The 22,076-nt window shown below is 34.2% G+C and overlaps 1 protein-coding gene across 2 annotated transcripts in view; it reads left to right on the top strand.

The window, feature by feature from the left end:
• The window catches only part of LOC104896702 (nibrin homolog), a 29,205-nt gene extending 12,019 nt beyond the window's left edge, over positions 1-17,186 (top strand). For both annotated transcript variants that reach the window (XM_010683474.3, XM_048646088.1), the window contains exons 9-15: positions 800-886; positions 2,047-2,206; positions 3,891-4,372; positions 6,402-6,463; positions 6,605-6,704; positions 6,781-6,839; positions 16,765-17,186. In XM_010683474.3, the coding sequence (XP_010681776.2) occupies positions 800-886; positions 2,047-2,206; positions 3,891-4,372; positions 6,402-6,463; positions 6,605-6,704; positions 6,781-6,834 (945 nt within the window). In that variant the 3' untranslated portion in view covers positions 6,835-6,839; positions 16,765-17,186. The remainder of the gene's footprint in view (positions 1-799; positions 887-2,046; positions 2,207-3,890; positions 4,373-6,401; positions 6,464-6,604; positions 6,705-6,780; positions 6,840-16,764) is intronic.
• Positions 17,187-22,076: the final 4,890 nt, after the last annotated feature.

The following is a 22,076-nucleotide window of genomic DNA, read 5'->3' as shown; positions in this document are numbered from 1 at the left end:
AGTAGAGACATAGTTGATATTTTTGGAAGTAGAAGATAAATAAAATGTGAGCTAGAACCTACAAAATAATGGAAAAAAGCTTAATGACAAATCAGTATCATTCTTTGTGATTGCCACAATCAAGTCTAGTGGAGGACTTTTCTTTGAAAATGATTCTACAACTTCCATATGTAGGAGCATTTTGGGATTTTTTTGACTTAGTGGAGAAGTAATTTTGGGATAAACACACGAGATTGAAAATATTGGGAATTGGTCTTTTGTTCGTCGGTGGAAGGGTAGATCTGCTAGTTGGCTACTTGACTGAGAGAAAAGGTAAAGAATAGGAGAACGAAGAAATAAGAGTATGGAAGGTTTTAGAAACAGATCATACTTTTGCCAAGAATTGTTAGAAAGAAATGAGCCTGAGATATCTCTTCATTTTCTTCTTCTATTCTTCGTATCTTCCTGGAATTCAGTTTTGACAAAACTGGTCCCACTGCAGGTCTCCAGCTGTAACCCAAGTCACATCTGACCCGCAGTGTTAAAATTATGATTTACTTCTAGTTCCAGGTTGCAACCCCAAAAGTAGCTGATGTGTGCATGAAATTACATCTAGACCCTCAGACTAGTAGACAAGGAATTTTCTTAGTTGCAACAATGAATCTGAACACTTGCAATAGTAAAGTATACAGGCAATTCTGCAAGTACTTAATATAAAAATTGCTGATTCTTAGGGACTTCAAGTAACTCTGCACCAATGAAAGTCTAAATTATATTTATAGTCTCTTCTTTGTCATTGTCTTTTTATATTATTTTGCAGTATAGATTTCAAGATAGGATGCAGTCGTTATTGGAAGTTGCTGGCGCAGAAGTTATTTTAGTTGGTGATTTTGATTCAAGAAGCCAGGTAAATGTGGCATTTAGTGACTTAAAACTCTATTATGTACATCAAGGTTCTGTTCTCGAATTGAACTATGTTAAGTTCTACAGGTTTCTTTTGAATTATATTGAACTGAAAAAAGGGGACATGAACCAAATCTGCTGTAGATATGATGCTAAGAAAAATGAGGATGTAACAGTCAAGTTGTCTGGTATACTTTATGGTACTTCTTGTTTTTTGACCCCTTAAATTTCTTAACATGAGGTGGGGTTTTCATTGAAGTAGGCTTTAGCTTTTCTTTTTCTAATTCATTTGATCGGAACCACGCCATATTTACTGGTTTAGGTGGGCTTGTCTATTTGACTAAGTAGTGGGACGAAGTAATATTCAAACTCCAGGAAAGAAATTGCATGCTGGTACGTTCGCGATAAGGGTCGCAAGGTCGTAGAACCTGCTTGTAGCAGATGAAGGGAAGAGATTACGGCTACCAGAGCTTGATTATTTAAAAAAATTCACATTAATTGATTTCAAGTTTCAACCTTAAATTTGCATTGTTCTGGTGTTTTTTCAAAAAATAACGTGACCAACCTATCATGTGGTTGGGTTTTATATTTGGTGAATGAATAATCGCTTAAAACATAAATGGCCCATCCAATTATTAATATGAAAGAGATGCAACTTATAAATATTACCTAACTTGAAAGCCCACGACATGATCTTCTCCCTTTAGTGAATTTATGTTGTTAATCTGCTGCAATGTATCTTTCCCCTTTTTTTCTGGCCAATTTTCACACGGAATAAACGTAATGGTTGAGAAAAATCTTTAAGATGGCGAGTCACTGTTACGTAACGGTTGATGCTGTATTAAGTACATGAATTTGTCACAGTCTTATGTAATGGTATTCATGGAATGGCAAGTTTTAAACCGTTACATCACAACCATTATGTCTGTTTTAATTATTTTTAACCACTGGGTCAAAATTGTGTCACTTAAAGAAATAAACTCAGCGCCAGAATGAGCAAAATATTTGGAGGATTAATTTTCTGCCGTTATTTGTTTTTTCTTTTTTATTAAAGAAATTCCGTAGTACATCAAAACCTAGATCTCTATAAATTTTGTAATGGTTAATGTCATCCATTACTTGTGATGTTTTGCATACCCCAACTTATGCCAACCAAATTTGCAGGGTCGAACAGATAAAGATAATTTGCTGGTGCTTGTGATCCCTGCTGATTCAACTGAGCAATTCTGTCTGAATAGCTCCCTGTGTAAAGTAAATGAGATCAATTTAGTTTCTGCAGCTATATCAGGACATCTGGATGCGTCAATCCTCATATCGCCATCGAGTAAGCTACTTTGATGCTGATTTCTTGGATGCCTTAAACAACTTAAAATGCTCTTTCTGGAAACTGACTAGAGAGTTACTGTGTATATATCTGAACGTGTATGTGTGACGTTTCCTATGAACAAGTCTTCAGTTTTTTGTATACTTTGTATTTACATGTTACCCTTTAGACATCAGGTGTGACTGGAAGGAGTTAATTGTCATTGTGCTTACTGCATTTGGTGGGTTTTTGTTGAGAGCTTGGTGAATCTTATCTGTCAAGCAACTTGTATCAAAATGTTAAAATGTACTTGTCTGTTTGATTGGGTTAACTGTGCAGTAAGTAGCACTTGTTTGATCTTATCATGTCATTTTGGTTTTCCCTTTGGGGTTCCGTAAAGTTTTTAATAGGGGCTTCACTGCCTTTATGGCCATGTATCTGGCTGGATTTCCTCTTATGATATTTTTTGCAAAGTGAAGGTATTAGCATTAAGATTAGTTTGATTTTTTCTATTTGAAGACTGTTTTGGATGAAAGGAAGCAGCTCCAGACCCTACTTTAGCATTTGAGCACCTTAAAACAGCCATGACTCCATCCCCTTTTTTGGCCATGCCAGACTTTTTCCATCCTCTCATTAAAACAAATGCCTTTGGATATGGGTTTGGAGCTGCGTCAATGCTAGCCAAGTATCCTATTCCTATACCTTATCTTAGCAAAGTGTTGGGCCTAGATCCAGAGTTATATTTATAGTTCCTCCGTTCCGAAATAAGTGTATATCAAATGATCACCTATACCAGGAAAGGGAAAATAAGGATTTTCCTGAACAGTTTGTTAGAAGTGCAGTGAGCAAGGTAATGGGAAATGATGAGAATCCTGTTAGGACTCCCTTCTGTATAAGGGAATGAAAGTAGAGAAACACATTGCGCGAGAACCTCATTCTCTCGAAATATTGAGGGTTATAATTGGTGAAATTAATAGTACAACTTACAACTTACTACCTTTAGCTGATATTCCTCTCATAATGCTTTTTTGTGTTGTGATTACCTGAGTTACTAGCACCCTGCATTATGGTATCTTGGAGTTCTTAAAGTTTGGCTCACCTAGCTTCCATGATGTTGGGATTTCATTAACATCTTCATGGTCTGCATGCTAGTTCCCTGTCCAATCACTGGGACATCAATTTTCCCTCCGTTGAAAATATGTCGCATGCTTCCGTTTTAGGATGTCCTGATTACTTTGCATACTTCTTCTTTGCGATTAGACTACTATCTCCAATCACATAAACAATTTCTATTTCCTCAATATGAAATTACCTAATATCTTCAATTACATATTTGCATATATCTTTCCGCTCTCTTCAATATAAGAATACTCATTTTATCTAATGATATCTTCTATCCTCTCTCATCAATATAAATGAACCCTTTATCTTCAAACACATCTACATCTCCACACTGCTAACTTTATAAAGGCCCACCATTATATGTCGCGTAGATTTTTTTTTTTCTCTATGCAATCTATTTTGCGGCAGGAGTTCCTATCAATTTATCATAACCATCCTATATCTACAGTTGTACGCCTGCCTCATCTTCCTTATTGATAAGGTAAGGAAGTTAGGGGAAACATCTAAGAGAGCATTGCCTGAGACCCCTTCAGAAAATAATATTTCTGCTTCTGACTAAATCGTGTAATTTTTTTTTCTGCAGTAGTAGTTTTGTCTTCATGCTCAACTGATGAGACAATTGTAGCAGACTCCGATGCAGAAACAGACACAGAAACAGCCACTTCAGACCATCCAGCTATAACTAATATAGTAGTTGAAAATGCAGGTCATGACAGTGAAAGGCAGACTTTTAGAAAACAAACTGGTTCTTTGAGTGAAGACACTCTAGCTGCAGATATCACACTGTTGAATAATTCTAAACTAATCAGAGGAAAGGAGGCCAGTGAATGCAAATATGAGGAGAAAATTGTAAATCAAGATATTTTGTCACATAAAGATGGAAAAGTTATGAGATTTTTGGAACCAAACAGGGAAGTAACCACTGCAAGGAACAACAATTTGGAAAGTCTGAACCAAGATATTCTTTATAGCCAAAATTTAATTGTCAGAGGTACCACTACTACACAAGATTTGACTGATTCTGTAACAGAATGTGGAGTTGTTAATTTCAAGCGTTTTAGAAAGGTAAGTCGTTCGAGTGCCTCGTACATCTTTCCTGCTTAAGCATGTATATTGTGACCTATTTATATCAACATTGTTCCTCAATAGAGTATATACCTGTGCATCCTGCGTTCTCCTGATCTTTTGTTTGTACTTTTCTACCTAGTATATTAATGATTACACAAATGTGCAATCATTTTTGTCTAATTGTTTTTTCCCTGTTTCCTAGCTGGTCGGAGGGGATTGGTGTGAGCTTAGGGGGGGGGGGGGGGGGATAATTGGAGAGTGGTGGCAGGGGTGTATAGGACAGTCCTGATGTGACCACGAGTCCACCACATTCTGGTTTTGAGAAACGGGAAAGCAAAGGTTGAGACTTTGAGACTGTTGGACAGCCCATCCATTTTTCTTTCCGCAACGCCTCTTATTGAAAATTAAGCTACTTTTTAGTATATGATCTGTAGCCAAAAGCATCACTAGCTTACATTTTGAGTAGCACGGGGTAAATGGAATCCCGTGTGAATCAGCGAGGACCACCTTGCAAGGCTAGATACTCCTGGGTGATTGATAGCAAAGTAGCACGTTGATGGAGGGTGAAAAGAACCCCCATCGTGGAGTGAAGTAGAATATGAAACCGTAAGCTCTCACGCAGTGGGAGGGGTATGTTCTGACCGCGTGCCTTAGTTGGACATTTTCTCATAAATTTTGGCACCAATTTTTGGCTCGCCTCAAAGACACGAATTATAATTCTGGTGATTTGATTTTAGATTTTGATGGAAAACCATTCTGGTCATGGCTGTTGAAGACTTGAAGCTTCAAAATTCACGACAAGTTGATGAAATGGAAAGCTCTAAATTAACCACCACATGAGATTTGATGTGTATGCATGGTTTACTCCTTGGTCTGTACTCCTTATACTTCTACTTACAATCTAATCTTAACCGCTGCTAGGTTGGCTACATGGAATCTTTGTTGAGGACTAGCATCTTGTATATTCTGTTCAAGAAAGTCCTAACCTATGCTCTATTACTTTTATATTCACTAGTTTTTAAATTTCTGGCAATGGTTCAGAAGATGAAGTGTTTAAGGGGGGAGTGACAGAGGGTAGAATGAAAGAAAGTGAGTGTTCCCTGAAGTTTGCAGAGTTCATTTTCAGCTGATCTGATCTTTTACTTAAAAGATCTGTCAGTGTCTTGGTACCACTATAGGTTATGCTTCTGCAAGTTTGTTGAAGTAATTAATTAATTTTCTTCCGCCATATTGCTTTAGGAACACTTTTATGACAGACATGGCTGGTAGGTTTCTAGCTACAAAATTGGCCGTCTGAAGATAATATAATGTTATGAAAAAGACTCGTGCACATATTGAAGCATCCGATTCCATGCTTCCCTATGCTATAGATCGCGGACGATCTCTTGCCACTGTTGGGAAGAAGCTGGGATCTGCCTTTGCTTATGTCTCTAACATTCTTTAGTTGGTCATGTGGTGCTTATATCCTGTAATGATGTTGGATCAAGTGCCTTGCTATTGTGATCTAAGGATCTGTTTGTAGACAATGCCTCTTGTGAGCTTACGTGTCTCTATGCTTTCTTGGGAACTTTGGACATCGTGGTAGATGAAATTAAAATCAATTGTTTTGTCTTATTCGTAACCATTAATGATTCATTAATTTGGCTTTGTTGTGTTTTCTTTTAACAAAAATCAAACAAGTCAAGGATGAAATATTTAGTGAAGATTTTTTTAAACACTTGAACCTTTTTCCAACTACCAGTCTTGACGCATGTCTACATGTATTAATGAAGTAGATTCCACTAGTGAAGAGCCATTACTAGAAACTCCCATTTTCCATGCTTGTTCATGTTTTGGTAGTTATTTTGCTTTTTGTTTTTCCTCAAAAATGCCTAAATATTTGATCTTTTCTAGTGTCGGGTTTCTGAACTCCATTTGAACATTTTTTTCCTTTGCTTTAGTCATTTTATTTGTGTGTCACGGGTAGTCTTCCCCCTATATTGTGCCATATGTTTTATTAACAATCAGCTCTTCAATGGCAAAGCAGATAAAAACTCAATCTGGAAATAGCTTTAGCAACCTTGTTCCATTTTCAAAATATCCATATAAGTAAGTTGCATTATATCTTTTACCTTCATTTGGTAATCTTTTTACTGAATATTGGCAAATAATTGTTTTAATTGTTATATACTCATAGTTGTAAAGCTAGGTTTTTTGAGGTCTGATATCTGTTATGCGACTTTATGCCAGTGATTCTAATTATGAAAAGGAAGAAAGTGAATATGTCAAGGAAGAGAAAAGGAGGAAGCAGACGGAAGCTATGGCAGAGGATTTGTTCAACAATGAACGGGTGAGTTAATCATCTTATTGCTGTAATTATCTTGTAATTAAATACACTGATGAAGCAATGGGGGATCTTGTGATAGGGACGGCGTCGAGGTGTTGCCGGTTCTCTTCTTGGACTGCTGAGTCGAAGTTGATGCAGGTACAATCTATCTGCTTTTCGTATGATAGTTTATTTTCGACACCTGGAGCACATTTAAGTTGTGATGTTTGATTGTATCATCTCTTGTTCTTTCTTTGAGATAATCGATTCTCCATTTGAGGGGAAACAATGTGAGTTTTTATTATGCGGAGTGATAATACTAAAGAGTTTGTAATGGTTTTTGTTCTTGAGAGTTGACGCTGTTCTCATGCTCTCATATAAGAATTGCTCTCATGTGAACTTTATTTTAAAAATATTGGCTCTCATTTACACACACACATATATATGTGTGTGTATATATATATATATATATATATATATATATATATATATATATTATATATATATATATGTGTATATATATATACTTCCTCCGTTTATTTTTTACTTCCAACACTTTGAAAATAATTAATTACTTGCCACACTTTCTACTTATGATTTTCCTTTCTCTTTATCTCTCTCCAATCACATGGGGCCCTTTTTTCTCTCTCTACCTCTTTCCTACCCGAATTTTGCCTTAGAGTTGAAAAAAAAGTGTTGCAAGTAAAAAAAACGAAGGAAGTATATATGTATATGTCTATATATATATACACACACACACACACACACACACACATATATATACATTTTATATATATATATATATATATATATATATATATATATATAGAAGTGAGTTCATATGAGAATGCATACTTACATGAGAAATGAGAATGAATTTTACACGATATAACTCTTATGAATAAGTGACGTAACTCTAATGAAAAAATGATATAACTCCCAAAAAAGAATATTAGAAAAAACAATTCAAAAAAAAAAATATTTTTTTTTGGGTTAAATTTTTTTTTAGAGAGCTATAACTCTAATGAAGAAGTGTTGTAACTCTAATCCAATCGTGTGGTTGAGATTCATTCTCATTTCTCATGTAAGGAGCATTCTCATGTGATCTTGCCCCCCCCTCTCTCTCTCTATATATATATATATATATGTATAGAACGAAGTTACACTTTTTATATGAGAACGTGAGAACACTTCGCTATAATTCTTCTTGACCAATATGTAATTCATTTTGGCTAAAGTATGACTTGTTTTTCCTCGCGGTACCAATATTGTAATTTTGAGGAAAAATCATTATCATGTAATATCTTAAAGGAAAGATTGATGCTAACAATCCAACCTTTACCTTAAGCCGGTTCGTTGAATTTAATCCCACCTATTAATTATATTTTGAATTACAACTTTTGGGGTAGCTTCTCAAAATAGTCGAAACTCTTATTTTTCTTGCCATCACCAATCTTTTTTGGGTCTGGAGTATGCAAGAAAAATAAGAGTTCAGATTATTTTGAGAAGCTATCCCCAAAGCTGGGATCATTATAAAATAATCAAAGGTGGGATTAAATTCAACGAACTGGCCAATGATTGGATTATTAGAATCATTTTCCCTATCTTAAAAATAATTTTTTAGTAATACAGGCATGGTATATAAGTTTTTACCAAAAATCACTCTTTTGTCACACACACCCTCTCAAATAGTCCTTCTAATAGGCATGGACAACAGTTCTCTTACTTGAAATCGTCATCATTAGCGGATATCTCGAATCAATCTACAAATATTCTTGGAAACAAAACTATGATGGTACGTGACAAACAAAAAAATTACTCCAATATTTCATGTGGAGCTATTATATATAGGGGTGAAAGTTCGGTGTACGGTTTAGATTTAGTCCTAAATCCTAATCCAATCCGATCCAAACAAATTTTGGATTCTAATTTTCCAATCCAAATCCAAACCAATTAGAGGTTAAGTCCAAACCAATCCAATCAGAAGTTTTAAAGTTCGAATAATATTTTAGTTTCTAACACTTTGTTTGGATAGCAATATAGGGGGGGGGGGGGGGGGGGAGCGGTTGGAGCTCTATTGTTCCCCGAGATCTCTCCAATTTGAGAGAGTTGTTGTTTATTAAAGAGGGAGGGAAAATGAAACATTCCATCCCTTTTTCCTCCCGTTTTTCTCCATTTTCTCATATCGAAACAATGTGTAAGGCTACCTATTGAGCCAAAATGGTCACTAATCATATATATTAGACTCATGTGCTCTACTTGTTTTGAACCAAAGGAGGAAAACTTTAGTTTCGAGTGGGTAAAAGGAGTTCAATTATGTTTAATTCTTGTTTATATTGGAGTTACACTAGCATTTATTTAGAGTTATAGGAAGTACTAGTTAGAGTTATAGCCTAATAGCAACAATTATTTAGAGTTATAGGAAATACTAGTTAGAGTTATATCAATTACTAATTAGAGTATACTAGTTAGTTAGAGTTATGGCAACACTTGTTTAGAGTTGTAGGAAGTAGTAGTCAAGACTTAAGAGTTATATCAATGTTTGTTTAGAGCTATTGGTTGTACTAATTAGAGTTAGTACGACACTTGTTTAGAGTTGTTGGAAGTAGTAGTGAAGAGTTTACCGATGCTTAGAGTTATAGAAAGTATTAATTAGAGTTATGGCAACACTTCTGTAGAGCTATAAGAAGTACTAGTTAAGAGTTATCCAATGCCTGTTTAGAGTTATAAGAAGTTGTAGTTAAAGTATATAATGATATTTGTTTGGAGTTATAGGGAGTAGTAGTAGTTAAGATTTATACGAACACTTGTCTAGAGTTATAGGAAATACTAATTAGAGTCATGCCAACACTTGTTTAGGGTTATAGGAAGTATTAATTAGAGTTATACCAACACTTGTTTATAGTTATAGGAAGTAGTATTTAGAGTTATACTATATATGCTTAGAGTTATAGGAAGTACTAATTACAATTATGGCAACACTTGTTTTGAGTTATAAGAAATAGTAGTTAAGAATTATACCACTGCTTATTTAGGGTTATCAGAAGTAGTTTTTTTTTTTACATCAATGAAATTTGCATCAATTAAAAACTGAATTACAAATTACAGATATAATAACCAAACTATAAACGGATTAAACATACATTAAACTGCCAGTTCTTACAAACCATAGAAAGCGCAAGAAGTTAAACACCATCTTGTTACCTTACCAGTTCAAAGTTCTATGTACAAGATATTATGAAAATCATATAGGAAACTTTTGTTGGGCGATTTTTGGTGGAGTTGACCTTTATATTTTGCAGAAAAAGAACTATTGAAAAAATTGCCGAGATTTTAAACTAAAACAGTTTTCAATGATGGATTATCAAATCTGTTCTTGACTTCTTGTAGAACCATAGGTCCACAAGAAAATAAATTCCAAAGGCCATTGAGATGAGAAACGTTCGTGGAAATCCAAAGATTAAATTATCAAGAAAGTCAGTTTCTTATGTGGCTTATCATGAGTTTCTCTCCAAAAGGCAAAAAACTCAAAACTTGCCCCAAATTAAATTGAAGAGCCTCCCACGAGATACATTTTTAAATTGTGACGACTCTGAAAGCCATCACATGAACATAAGGTGAGTTTTATTGTTCGAACTCATGACCCAATAAATAATGTGATCCGAAGATCGAAACATGCAATTTCTAGATGAAGACCGAACCCATTCAATGACACCTTTGAGTGAGTCGTAAAAGAACTTGAGAACTAGTATCTTGATATAGATAAACACCTTTGTTCTTTGCCAACAAACAACTACCTAAAGTTACACCTATCCAAGTTTGGCAAACTCTTACTGTGGATCTGATGTACTAGATCTTTCTTTGTCTTAGAGAGATCATATCCAGCCATTGCTATGACGGCTTCATGGACATAGCACTCCAATGCTATCCTTCCTAATTCTCAACAAAAAACTCCTTCCTTCTGAAGAAGCACCCTCTTGGAAACCAAAAACCTCTCCAAAATACTTCATTTTCCAATCCATTGAAAGAGAAATAAGGAGACGTGGGACTAACTAGAGCGATATTGCTAAGGTAGAAAAAATAGATTAGGAAAATTGAACAAATAACCACTTGTTCTAAAACCGCAAGTTGATGTTCGGAATCTCCCGACGGAGTCGGCGCTGATGAAACTCCAAGATTTGAGTGGTCAACGTGCTCCACTCCTTCCTTTGCGCATGAGTCATGACAAACGACGCCATTGCCGCCTTGCTGTACCTATGTGGCACCAACCCTACACGGCTTCAGCACTGCGCCTAGTACTCTATCGCAACAGTGGGAACACAAGAGAGAGAGAAGCAATCTTCCTCCATATGAATTTGTCCCAACAATTCTCACATCCATTTTAATCGCTCCTCAAAGAAGATGGCGAAAACAAAGAGAAGGAGAGAAATCTAGGGTTTCGCCCTCGATTCTCCATATTTCCTAAATATGGTGAATTGAATGGAATAGGCTATAGATTAGAAAATTAGACAGGGAAAGGTTTGGAGAGCTCGATGACCACTGATTTTGAGTGCCGAGGCGTTGGTGGTTGAGTTTAGAGTTATAGGATTAGTAGTAAGAGTGATGTCAATACTTATTTAGAGTTATAAAAAGTGGTTAGCTGAGTTATATCAACACTTGTTTAGAGTTGTAGAAAGTAATTAGAGTTATATCATATCTATTTAGTTATAGAAAGTAGTAGTTTGAGTCATACCAACACTTATTTAGATTTATAAGAAGTTAGGAAAGCCCTTTAGATGAGAAAGGGGAACAAATCTGGCCGTTAGGTTAGGTTCAACACACAAACTAGATTTGGTGGGAAAGATCGACATAAATACATATTTCAGCTGATAATGATATGGAATAAGTAATTTTATTTAGTCTATTATCATGAAATTGAACTTGATTATTAGTGTATTGACAAAATCATACTTGCTACATTCTTTTTGCTATTCCAACAATTGAGTTTTCACTTTTGTCAATGCACAACTGTAACTATTAATACTTTTAGTTACTTATTAGTAAAACTTATAAAAATTTAATATTTCGAAAGTATATATCAAGACGAATCTAACAAGATCCCACGTTACTATATTTTTTCTTACGTAAAGACCACAATAAATTGTAAAATAGTGGTAGGTGGATAGTGTAAAAACCCTATTGTTGCAAAAGAAAAAGAGCGGAGGAAATATTTGATTTAGCTATATAATCCAATTCTCTTGTGTTCTAAAGATATTTAGAATATCTATTGTTTTTGCATAAAATTTAGACACTTCAATTGTAAAGCTTCATAATAGTCATTTGCATACATTAGTAGACACGTGCCGTAGTTAGATTATGCGAAAATGCGATTAGTATAACTACAGTTATGAAAGATACAGGACCCCTGACCAAACAAAAAAAGCGGAAGCTAGGGATGGCCATTTTGATACTTAGTATTAAATAATAGGAATCAAATAAGGTAATGGCAATGGTAATGAAGGAATGGACATGAGATTTGGTAACCGTAATAAGTTTCTTTGATATGTATCAAAAAAGAATGGTAACGGAGTGAGAAATCTCATATTCTCATTCCTTGTATCTGTTGATAACGGAAGGAGAAATCCCATGAAGGAATGGACATGAGATTTGGTAATCGTAATAAGTTTGTTTAGTATGTATCAACAAAGAATGGTAACGGAAGGAGAAACCCCATTCCTTAAATCTGTTGATAACGAAAGGAGAAATCCCATTCCTTGCATTTGATATACGGTATAGGAATCCCCACAAAATTTTGTGTATAACAGACCTTTAAGTTTCAGTCCATCAATTTTTTTCCTAGACCAACTTATTGACACCTTTTCTTCCCCTTCGAAGTTCGAGGTGACATTTTTGTTACCATGCATTATTGTATCCATATATCTTATAAAATATGCATGTTCAATTTTACACTATTAAAAAAATTAAAAACATGAATATTGTATATGACAAAAATATTGCAAAACTAACTTTTTTTCATAAGGAAATGGAAATTACTAAACCAACTATAATTTCAAATAACTACATTTTTAAAAACATATGACCTCCAAGTTTTTCCAAAGCTCCTAATTAATCACAAGTCAATGCCATACAAAACATGGCAAGTCATTACTTTATAAAACAACATAGTCAAACAACAATTCACATCTCTCGGATGGAAAAACTAGATAATTTTTTCATTCATATATACCGATTATTTTTTCAATTGAGATTTGACCAACATAACCTTGAATTCATCAGGCATGTTAAAGAGAAGTCCAACCTTTTATCATCCAAACCAATAGATACTGATGCGTCGACAATTTAAATAGGAGACAATCTTCGCTCAAAGTTTGAAAAAGTTACGTTACACTTATCGGAATGAGCAACATATGGATATACATCATCAAAAATTATTCGAGTTTCTCGTGTATATGAAAGCTTCATCCTTTTACAACTGACATCGCTCGGTAGTTAGAAAATCACTAACAAGTAACAATACAACATGAAGTTCGAATATATGGGATAAGGAAGCCTTCACAATGTTTATACGCTAAATCAGCTAGATAATAATTACTCATGGAAAACGAGAAAAAAGATTTAAAATTCAATAGGAAAACAATCTACTATCATATATTTTTATGTAATCTTCAATTCATATACTAAAAATTTGAATCGTCACCCTTAGGAACTTTCAATCCATTATCTCTCTCTAAAGCACTTGATAGGACTTTTCTATAGGTCGCTGAACCTTCCCAACCATCTAACACACATATAAATTGCAAATATGGGTACACGCACCTATAACAATGGTAGAAATTGTAGTTGTTCTTGACCTATGTCTTGACTTGTCGTCAATCCTGACAATCACATCAATTAAAGTCCCATCTAAAGCGCCAATGCATATGGAAAAAATAAGTACTAGTGATCAAATTTACAAGTGAAAAAGCTAACCCTTTTAATAAATGACAAAAAAGACATTGTTACCATCTACCACTTCCACGGCTCCACCTTTTTTCCTGAGCAAAACTCCCGAAAGTTTAAGTAGAGCTCTTAAAATATCACGAAATTGCCTACTAATTGTTTCTTCCGATCTTTGTTTCTTCCGATCTTTGCAAATTGTATTAATCTATTTATTCTTCTCCGCAAATGCGAACATAGCCGTTAGTCCTCCACTACCAAATTCTTAGTATCTTTTAACCCTCCAATTTCACGAACCAATGGACAAATGATATAAAATGTGTGACGATCCATCTTAAGGTATTCAATGCAAATGATATCACTCCGAAGTATCGTGCTATTTAGATGTGCTAGTTTATGAATAGGATTATATGCTCTAGGTTCACTCAACATCCTTCTACTCGTTTCTTTAAAATATAATTCATCATGATTAATATCATAATGATCACATTTCTTGCACTAAGTTTCTTCGTAGCAAACCATACAAACAAAAGGGAAAATTCCTCAGATACCCTTGAGATTTGGCGTAATTCCTAAATTACCCCTCACATTTGGATAATTCCTCAGATACCCTGAGGTTTGTGTGTGCTCAAAATATCCTTACTCTTGACGGAATCCTAACGCCGTTAATTTTTTCTTTCTTTCCTCCCACCATCCTCCATTGATAAACCTCCAAGCTTTCGCTCTCCTTCCACCATCATCCATTTGTGGCATTCTAAAATTCAGAATTTTCTCTCTCCTCCCACCATCCTCCATTATTATTTTTCTTGAATATTCGAGTAGTTTGTTAAATTAACAATATAAAATAAGATTTAATTTGTTAAATTAATTCAAAAATCATCTTCCCTCACAGCTCTTTCTCTTCCCTTTGCTTCCATTTTCGCTGAGCACTGAGGTCGTCAGATATTCTTCCTTTTCCGCGACGTTGCTCCCTTGGTGTCGTTGCTCTATCCTCTTCTCTCGCCGCTGCTGCAGCCACCGCCAGAGTTGCTCGTGTTACTCGGATTCTCCTTTCGCTGTTGGTGGTGCTGCAACCTCTATTGGTGGTCGTGTGTTGGTGGTTCGCAAAGTACATTAAATCATCAACAAATCGATGGACGAAGGAAGATGAAGATTGGGAGGAGGAAGAAAGACATGGAGGTGGGAGGAGAGAGAACACTTGGAGGTTTGAAGGTCCATCAGTGGAGGATGGTGGGAGGAATTAGAAAAAACTGAAGAGAGAGAGAAAAAGTTAACGGCGTTAGGATTATGTCAAAAGTAAGGGTATTTTAAGCACAAACACAAACCTCAAGGGGTATATGAGGAATGTCCCAAATGTGAGGGGTAATTTGGAAATTACGCCAAACTTTAGGGGTACTTGAGGAATTTCCCAAAACAAAAATTTGCTAGGGGAAAAATTTATAGCATTATAAGAACATTTATTAGATACAAGCTAGACTTATCTGTTTTTGGGCTAACACAACAACCGAAAGATACAAACAACTTTATGCAAAATCAAGTATCTCCAACTTATGAACATCTAGCAGAAATACAGTGCGGACAACGATTCTAATCAATATACTAGAAGAAAATAAAATTCAACCTCTGAGCATCGTGGAACCCTAACATTTCAACTAAAACTCGATTGTCATAGAAATCCTAAAAATTTGAATTGAAGATGAACAAAGCTAAGAAAACAACAACAATCAAATGGATAAAAAAGAACGAAGCTGAAAATCAAACTTAAACAGAGAACGAAGTCAAACGTCAACAACAACCAAAGATAAAGAGATCCATAAATTTTGGACAAAAATTTAACAAATTTTAGCTCTATGATCAGAAGATATATAAAATTGATAATCAGATGTATTCTTCAAATTGAAAGAGAAAATATAAAAGAAGAGAACAAATCAAAAGGAAATAAATCTTAATTGGAAATTTTAATACAAATATAATTACGAAAAGTCTATCAATGAATAAAATTCTCACCTGAGATTCACTTCAATTCATCCGAAAGTTAGAGCAAACTAAGATGAAATTATCCAGCAGCTATGGACGTAGATATGAGAGAAAATCCTAGGTTTTTCTTGGCTCTCTGATTCTGTTAGAGTAGAGATAAATAACAGAGAAAATTGGCATGGATGTCGAGTGTTCTAAACGAGCAAGTGTTTCGAATTTTCCATTCCCAGATTCCCTTGACAATGATGCAGTTCCATTCCTTTCTAATACCAGGTATTTAGCTGGTAATATAAATCGGGTAATTGGATCATTGATTACTAGATTTCGTTACTGGGCATTACCATTCTAGAGTACCAAACAACCAAAACACTATTCGTAGTCCCAGCTATCAAACGCTATGTTGCTCGGACTCTTCATTTCACCTCAAGCACCCGTGTCGGATCCTCGACACTCAAACATGGGTGGGACACTTGGACACTTTGTTTTGGGCTAAAAAATATAAAAAATTCCGAAAAATAGCCGAGTCGGACACTTGGACACGTATCCATGTCGGACATGGGTACCCGAGAGGCTGAGCAACATAGAATAAACGAGTCATGACAACATGTAGTAACTAGTTAGAGTTACCAAAGAGTTATAGATGGTAGTAATTATAAAAGGTAATAATTAGTCAAAAAAAAGATTGTTTTTGTTATTATTAGCATTAGGCTCCACTAGGGGGTCGCGTCGAAGCCTCCTGTTAGAACAAATTAGAACTATTTTGACGAATCTTCTAGTTAGAGTTGTGGAAGTTAGTAGTGAGTTGTGGGAAGATAGTAGTCAGAATTATGGAAACATGTATTTAGAATAATTATGGAACGTAGTAGTCAGGATTATGGCAACATGTCATTAGAGTTGTGAAGGGTTTCGGTTAGAGGAACTCAATAGGAATTCCAAGATGTTTCTATGTTGCTTAAGCCGTTTCTTGTTGTTTATTGTGTTTGTTGATTTGTAGTAGAATTTATTATCTGCTATCCTATTGCTTGTACGTTCCCTGTAATTTTACACTTTAATGTGGAGCGAAATCAATTAGTTATTAAATGGGATGCATGGAAGTTGGATTCATGCAGGCAATGTTTCTGTTACTTTTCTTTGTTTTCTTCCTTCCTAATTTCCAAAGTACTTGCTGCAGTGATCCAAAGTCGTACATTCAGCTGATATATGGATTTCAAAGGGATCAAGCTAGGAAAAGTGAGATAGCGAAACAATCAGCATTATTTATGGATGATGCATGGTTTTCTACTTATAGAATTCTGGATCACCTTTGCAAGGGAATCATCTTACCAAATTAATATTCATGTATATATACAAATTTCAGAGCCTGAGTCTGCTGAAGACACTGCCTTTTTTACTTGTAGCTTTGCCAAAGTAATATTCATGTATATATATACCGATACGAGAGCTTCAGTCTACTAAAAGACACTGCCTTTTTAGTTATAGCTTTGGGGGTTGGCATTTCTTACTTCATCTAGTAGGCACTGAGTTCATGGTTTTTGTTTCTTATGCTAAAATTTACGCAACCACCTGATATAATTTATGCAAACAGTTGTGCCATATGAATGATATGATGGCCTCAATTTTTAGGATTTAATGTTTTTGTTAAGCATTACCCAATGAGGTGGTGAAAGAAGAAAAATGTTGCACTAGTTTGAGTCAAAATGACAACTTACAACTCTAGTATTAGTGTACATGCTAATATACAGAATTTTCCTGTTCAACGAGTAGGCTCTTATTGACCTTTATAATTTTATAGCCTAATTTTAAACCCGTATCTTGCATAAAGCAGAACAAAATGCTCTTCCGCTCAGCTGATAGGTTTAGTAAATGAGTCAAAAAACTCATTCAACAACAATTCCAAGCTAAAGGATTTAATTGCTACCCAAACTAAGGGGTAAACGTCAATTTTTTTTTATGCATTGAAGTAGAGCTATTCTGACAACTATTTTTTAGTAATAAGAAAAAATAATGTATTACTCCCTCCTTCCTATTTTATAATTCCTGTTTCACTTTGGGCACGGGAATTAAGGAAACCATGATTATTATATACTTGCATTGGAAGTTGTGTTTATCATAAAAAATAAAAAAGAATTAGAACATTAAATGTGTGAGCATGTAAAAAGAGGAGAGATAAACTAAAAAATATTTTTTTATACCCAACCAATCAGAGTCAAGGAACATTAAATAAGGGTATCGAAAACCCATGTGAAAAGATATAGAGAGTAAAAAGTTATGTTCAAAAATGAAAACAAGGAAAATGAGCAATGTCGGAGCTACAATGTAACAAAGGGTACCAAGTGCTACCCCTGTTTTATCTGGAAAAAAATGAATTCGCTAGCTGCCATAGTTGAGCACAACCAGAAGAGAAAGGAGAATGAAGGTAGAAGAAGACATTGAAAACTAAAATGAAATACTTCTCGTTTTTAGATTTGGTAAGGGTAATGGCCAATGGAAAAAGTATTAATTAATAATACAAACGTAAACTACATACCACTCTTCAACATGGTAAAAATTAATCTACTCCTATCCACGTCATCGAGAAAGTAAAAATGTAAACCTCAAAAAACCAATGATACAGCTGTATACTACATTATACTTATTACCTTTTTATTGCCTCTTTTAATTTGTTTAATATAAAACTTAACTCACGTGTTTCATCGTATTACCGAATTCACTCAAGAGTAGCGTACCACATATCCACTTTCATATCCCGTTTCTTTTGGCGGTCTTGTTCATCTCATTGTGTTCATCAGAAAAATCAAACTGCTATAATTTTTACTAATATTTAATTACATATATTAACGATACAAAGCGTGCATTAGAAATGAGAAATATATTAGAGGACGGAGAATAATTCTGTGAATTGTTAGTAAATGAATTTTTAGTCTATTGTAATAATGTGAATTATTAATTTAATGAACTGTTAGTGAACAATAATTTGTGTGAATAATTGTAACACCCCGATAATTCTCTCTTTCTAGAAAATACTTTTATAATACACGAGTAGAGAATTACCCAAGTATTATCGCCCGTGTGATAACGTATCGGCTTATTCAGAATTTTGCAGCGGAAAATCATTAACTAAACTTTAATTTTATTATAACTCAAAATAAATAACAAATGTTTAGGACTTAAACAAACCAACTCAAACACTCAAACACTCAAACAACTTAAATAAATATGTTCTCAAAAACAGAAATTAAACTAAGCTAGTTACACAAACTCTCCACTCCAGATTCCCAATGATGCACATCTGCGAACCTGTAATGTCAATGCTATACCGATTCTGCTCACCAGAAGGATCATCACATGATCAATAAGAGAAAGACATGATCACACACACAAACAAAGCACGTAATCAGCAAAGCTGAGTACTACATATCAAACATAAATAATCCTAAACATGATACTCAACAATAACATGCAGGGATAAATAATAGTATAATCATATAATATTCTGCAGATAACTTTTACAGAACTAGACTCTAAACATCATTTCTCACTTTAAATGGAATAGTTATTGGAACTGAGTTGTCTTATCTACTAATGCGAAATACGGGCGCGACTCCGTATTCCAGAGTGACATGCGATATCGAGGAACCTTTGAAATAAAAGAGGGATGGTGATCAATCCATTCCTAGAAAAAGCCATGGGCTACCACCATGTACTCCAACCCTTAATGTCCAACTCTAGACGTGCACCAGTCTAAAGTCTATAACTATTCTTGTTACACTTTATGTTATTTACATATTATCACTTGTGATGACACACATATACAAGTAACACATAAATAATAATCAGACAGTCACAACTGAACTTCTTTTATCTTTGGATTTAACAAGTGATCACAACTTACAATCCCAGGCTACTTTAATTCCTTTTTACTCTCAACTTTCTTTACTTGTTGAACCTAGCCAACAATAATCTTACCTTTATATAGGCATAACTTGTAAACTTACCAATTAAGATCCACATTCATCATAAGATAATAAAAATAATACTTCTTCAAAGAATACATGAATAACATGATTCAACTTCTATAACATATACTAATTCTTCATGCGAATTAATAAATAAACTTTTCTTTCATGCTTGCATCAATTATTCCATACAAACATACAATCTAATATTCATACTAAATTCCAAATCACATGTTGCACACAGTCATAAAAAAAGTAAATCAATTGCTAGAAATCACATATATATGAACAAAGTAGGTTCCTATACATGATACTAAAATTTAATCTTCCTTTGAACATGATACTAATCACATAGCACGTAATTATGTACGTACCTCGTGTAAACTAGCCTGTAGGCCACTTTTAATCCTTTAAAAGTCCCCTACGAGATATTCTCCGCCTAGAAAACAAGGTAACTGAAATTAATACCCTTAAATAAAAATTACAGCAGCCTTAAAGTACTTAAAACCCCTTTTAAAAACGTTTAAAAGTCGAGTTTAATATCAATACTTGAATTATTTTTAATTCATAGCATATGACTACCATACTAGTAATTAAAAACTCTTAAATACTCTATAAATAACCCTTTTTTGAAATTGCAGCAGCTTTAAAAATTAATAAACCTCCTTAAAACATGTATAACATATTTAAAATCATATACTATGTAAATCTCATAGTACCTAATATGCTACTATGGTTTTCTAACAATTTAAAACCCTAAAAATTCATGTTTTCATGTCTAAAACTAAAAATCTAATAATAATAATAAATCTGAAAATTTTCTTATAATATAAACTATGGATGAATCGAAATTACTTATTAAAAACAGTAATTTAAACTAATAAACATGATTAACAATAATAGCAAACATATAGTCTTTAATCGAATCTTAAGATGGAAGAAAAGAAAACAACCACAAAAGAGGAGAAGGAAGGGCGCCGGCAAGGAGCAGCTCTCGACAGCAGCAAGGCGACGGCAAATTGGTGACTTTAGGAAGGCTTGTGACGTTTCTTGTTGGAGAAGAAATGTTACTTGAAGAAGAAGAAAGAACTTTGGAAGAGAAAGACGAAAAACGTGGAAGGGGAAAAGAGAGAGAGAGAGAGCCGTGTGAGTGAGGAGGAGAGAGAAAATTTTTCTTTTGTGTGGGATAAAATAATTGGATACTAGGGTATTTATAGGCTTCCTTGGTTGGGCTTAGGAAAAGAGATAAAGTTTAATGAAAATTGATGATGAACATGATAATTAATTAATTCGAGACGTTAATCATCACTAGGACTCTTACTAAGAAGTCAAACATAATGCAGGTACATGAAGATTTGCAAGTGGGGTGTGGGCTGAGAGCAACGTTCCACTAGCTTAGTTGAAATATAGTAGTTCTATTTCCGCTGCATTATATATATATATATATATATATATATATATATATATATATATATATATATATATATATCATCATCATCATCATCATCATCATTTTGGAACTTAAGGTTGTAAATATTAATTTACTTAAACCTTTACACGTTTGGATTTTAATAGTTTAATTTAGTTGTTGCTTTAACATTAATTTAGTTAGGTAGTTATCCTTAACGGTTATTCCTGCAATAACTGTGGAATAACACTTTTGGATTTCGGGTATTTATGCATGGATGTATTGACTTTTGAGCTGGATAAGGATTTTGGGGAACTTGGTTTGCTGGATTATTCATACAGGTTTATAATTTGGACGCGAGTCCTAAATTGAATTTTAGGCAGTCCATATTTCAGACGGAGCTCTATCGAATTTTCTGTAGAATTTTGATATTATTTAATTTAATTAGCAACTCGAAATTCTCCTTTTGGGATTTTTAGGTTTCTCAATTCCATTAGACTTCTTTTTCAATACAAATTAGTATTTAAAACTTTTTATCAAAGCATGCTTAATTAAAATATTTTCAACTTTACTATATCATGAAAATAATTTCATTTGACTTTTAAAATAGTCAACCATTTTAAATAGTCAAATCATTTTAAAACTAATTTGAGTTTAAATATAAATATATATATTTCTAAAATCCTTTAAAATTATGGGGGATTACAGTCTACCCCCCTTAAAAGAAGTTTCGTCCCGAAACTTGACACAAAAACCCAATGCTTTCAAAGGTTTAAACTCATCATTTCGAAAGTTTGAGAAAAGTCGTGCCCGTTGTGCACTTTTCCCAGTTTTAAAACACTTGTGTTACTTATGAACACTTTTCTTATGCGGAGAATCTACTTCTTTTGCCACAACATGTGCAATTCCCGACATAGGCATACATATGAATGAAAATTCATAAAAATAGACAAAAAGGCGAAATTTATCGATTCTACCCCCCTTAAAGAAAACGAGTTACGCCCTCGTAACTCACCTAAGGAATAGGTCTGATATTCTTTTCTCATATCATCTTCGGTTCCCACGTCGCCTCCTCCGACTCGTGATTAGACCAAAGAACTCTGATGATGTGGACATCCT

This window comes from Beta vulgaris, chromosome 6, assembly GCF_026745355.1.
Source record: "Beta vulgaris subsp. vulgaris cultivar EL10 chromosome 6, EL10.2, whole genome shotgun sequence".
NCBI classification, from domain to species: domain Eukaryota; kingdom Viridiplantae; phylum Streptophyta; class Magnoliopsida; order Caryophyllales; family Amaranthaceae; genus Beta; species Beta vulgaris.
Note: the sequence above shows the minus strand (reverse complement) of the source record. Positions and strands in the feature narration are given on the sequence as shown.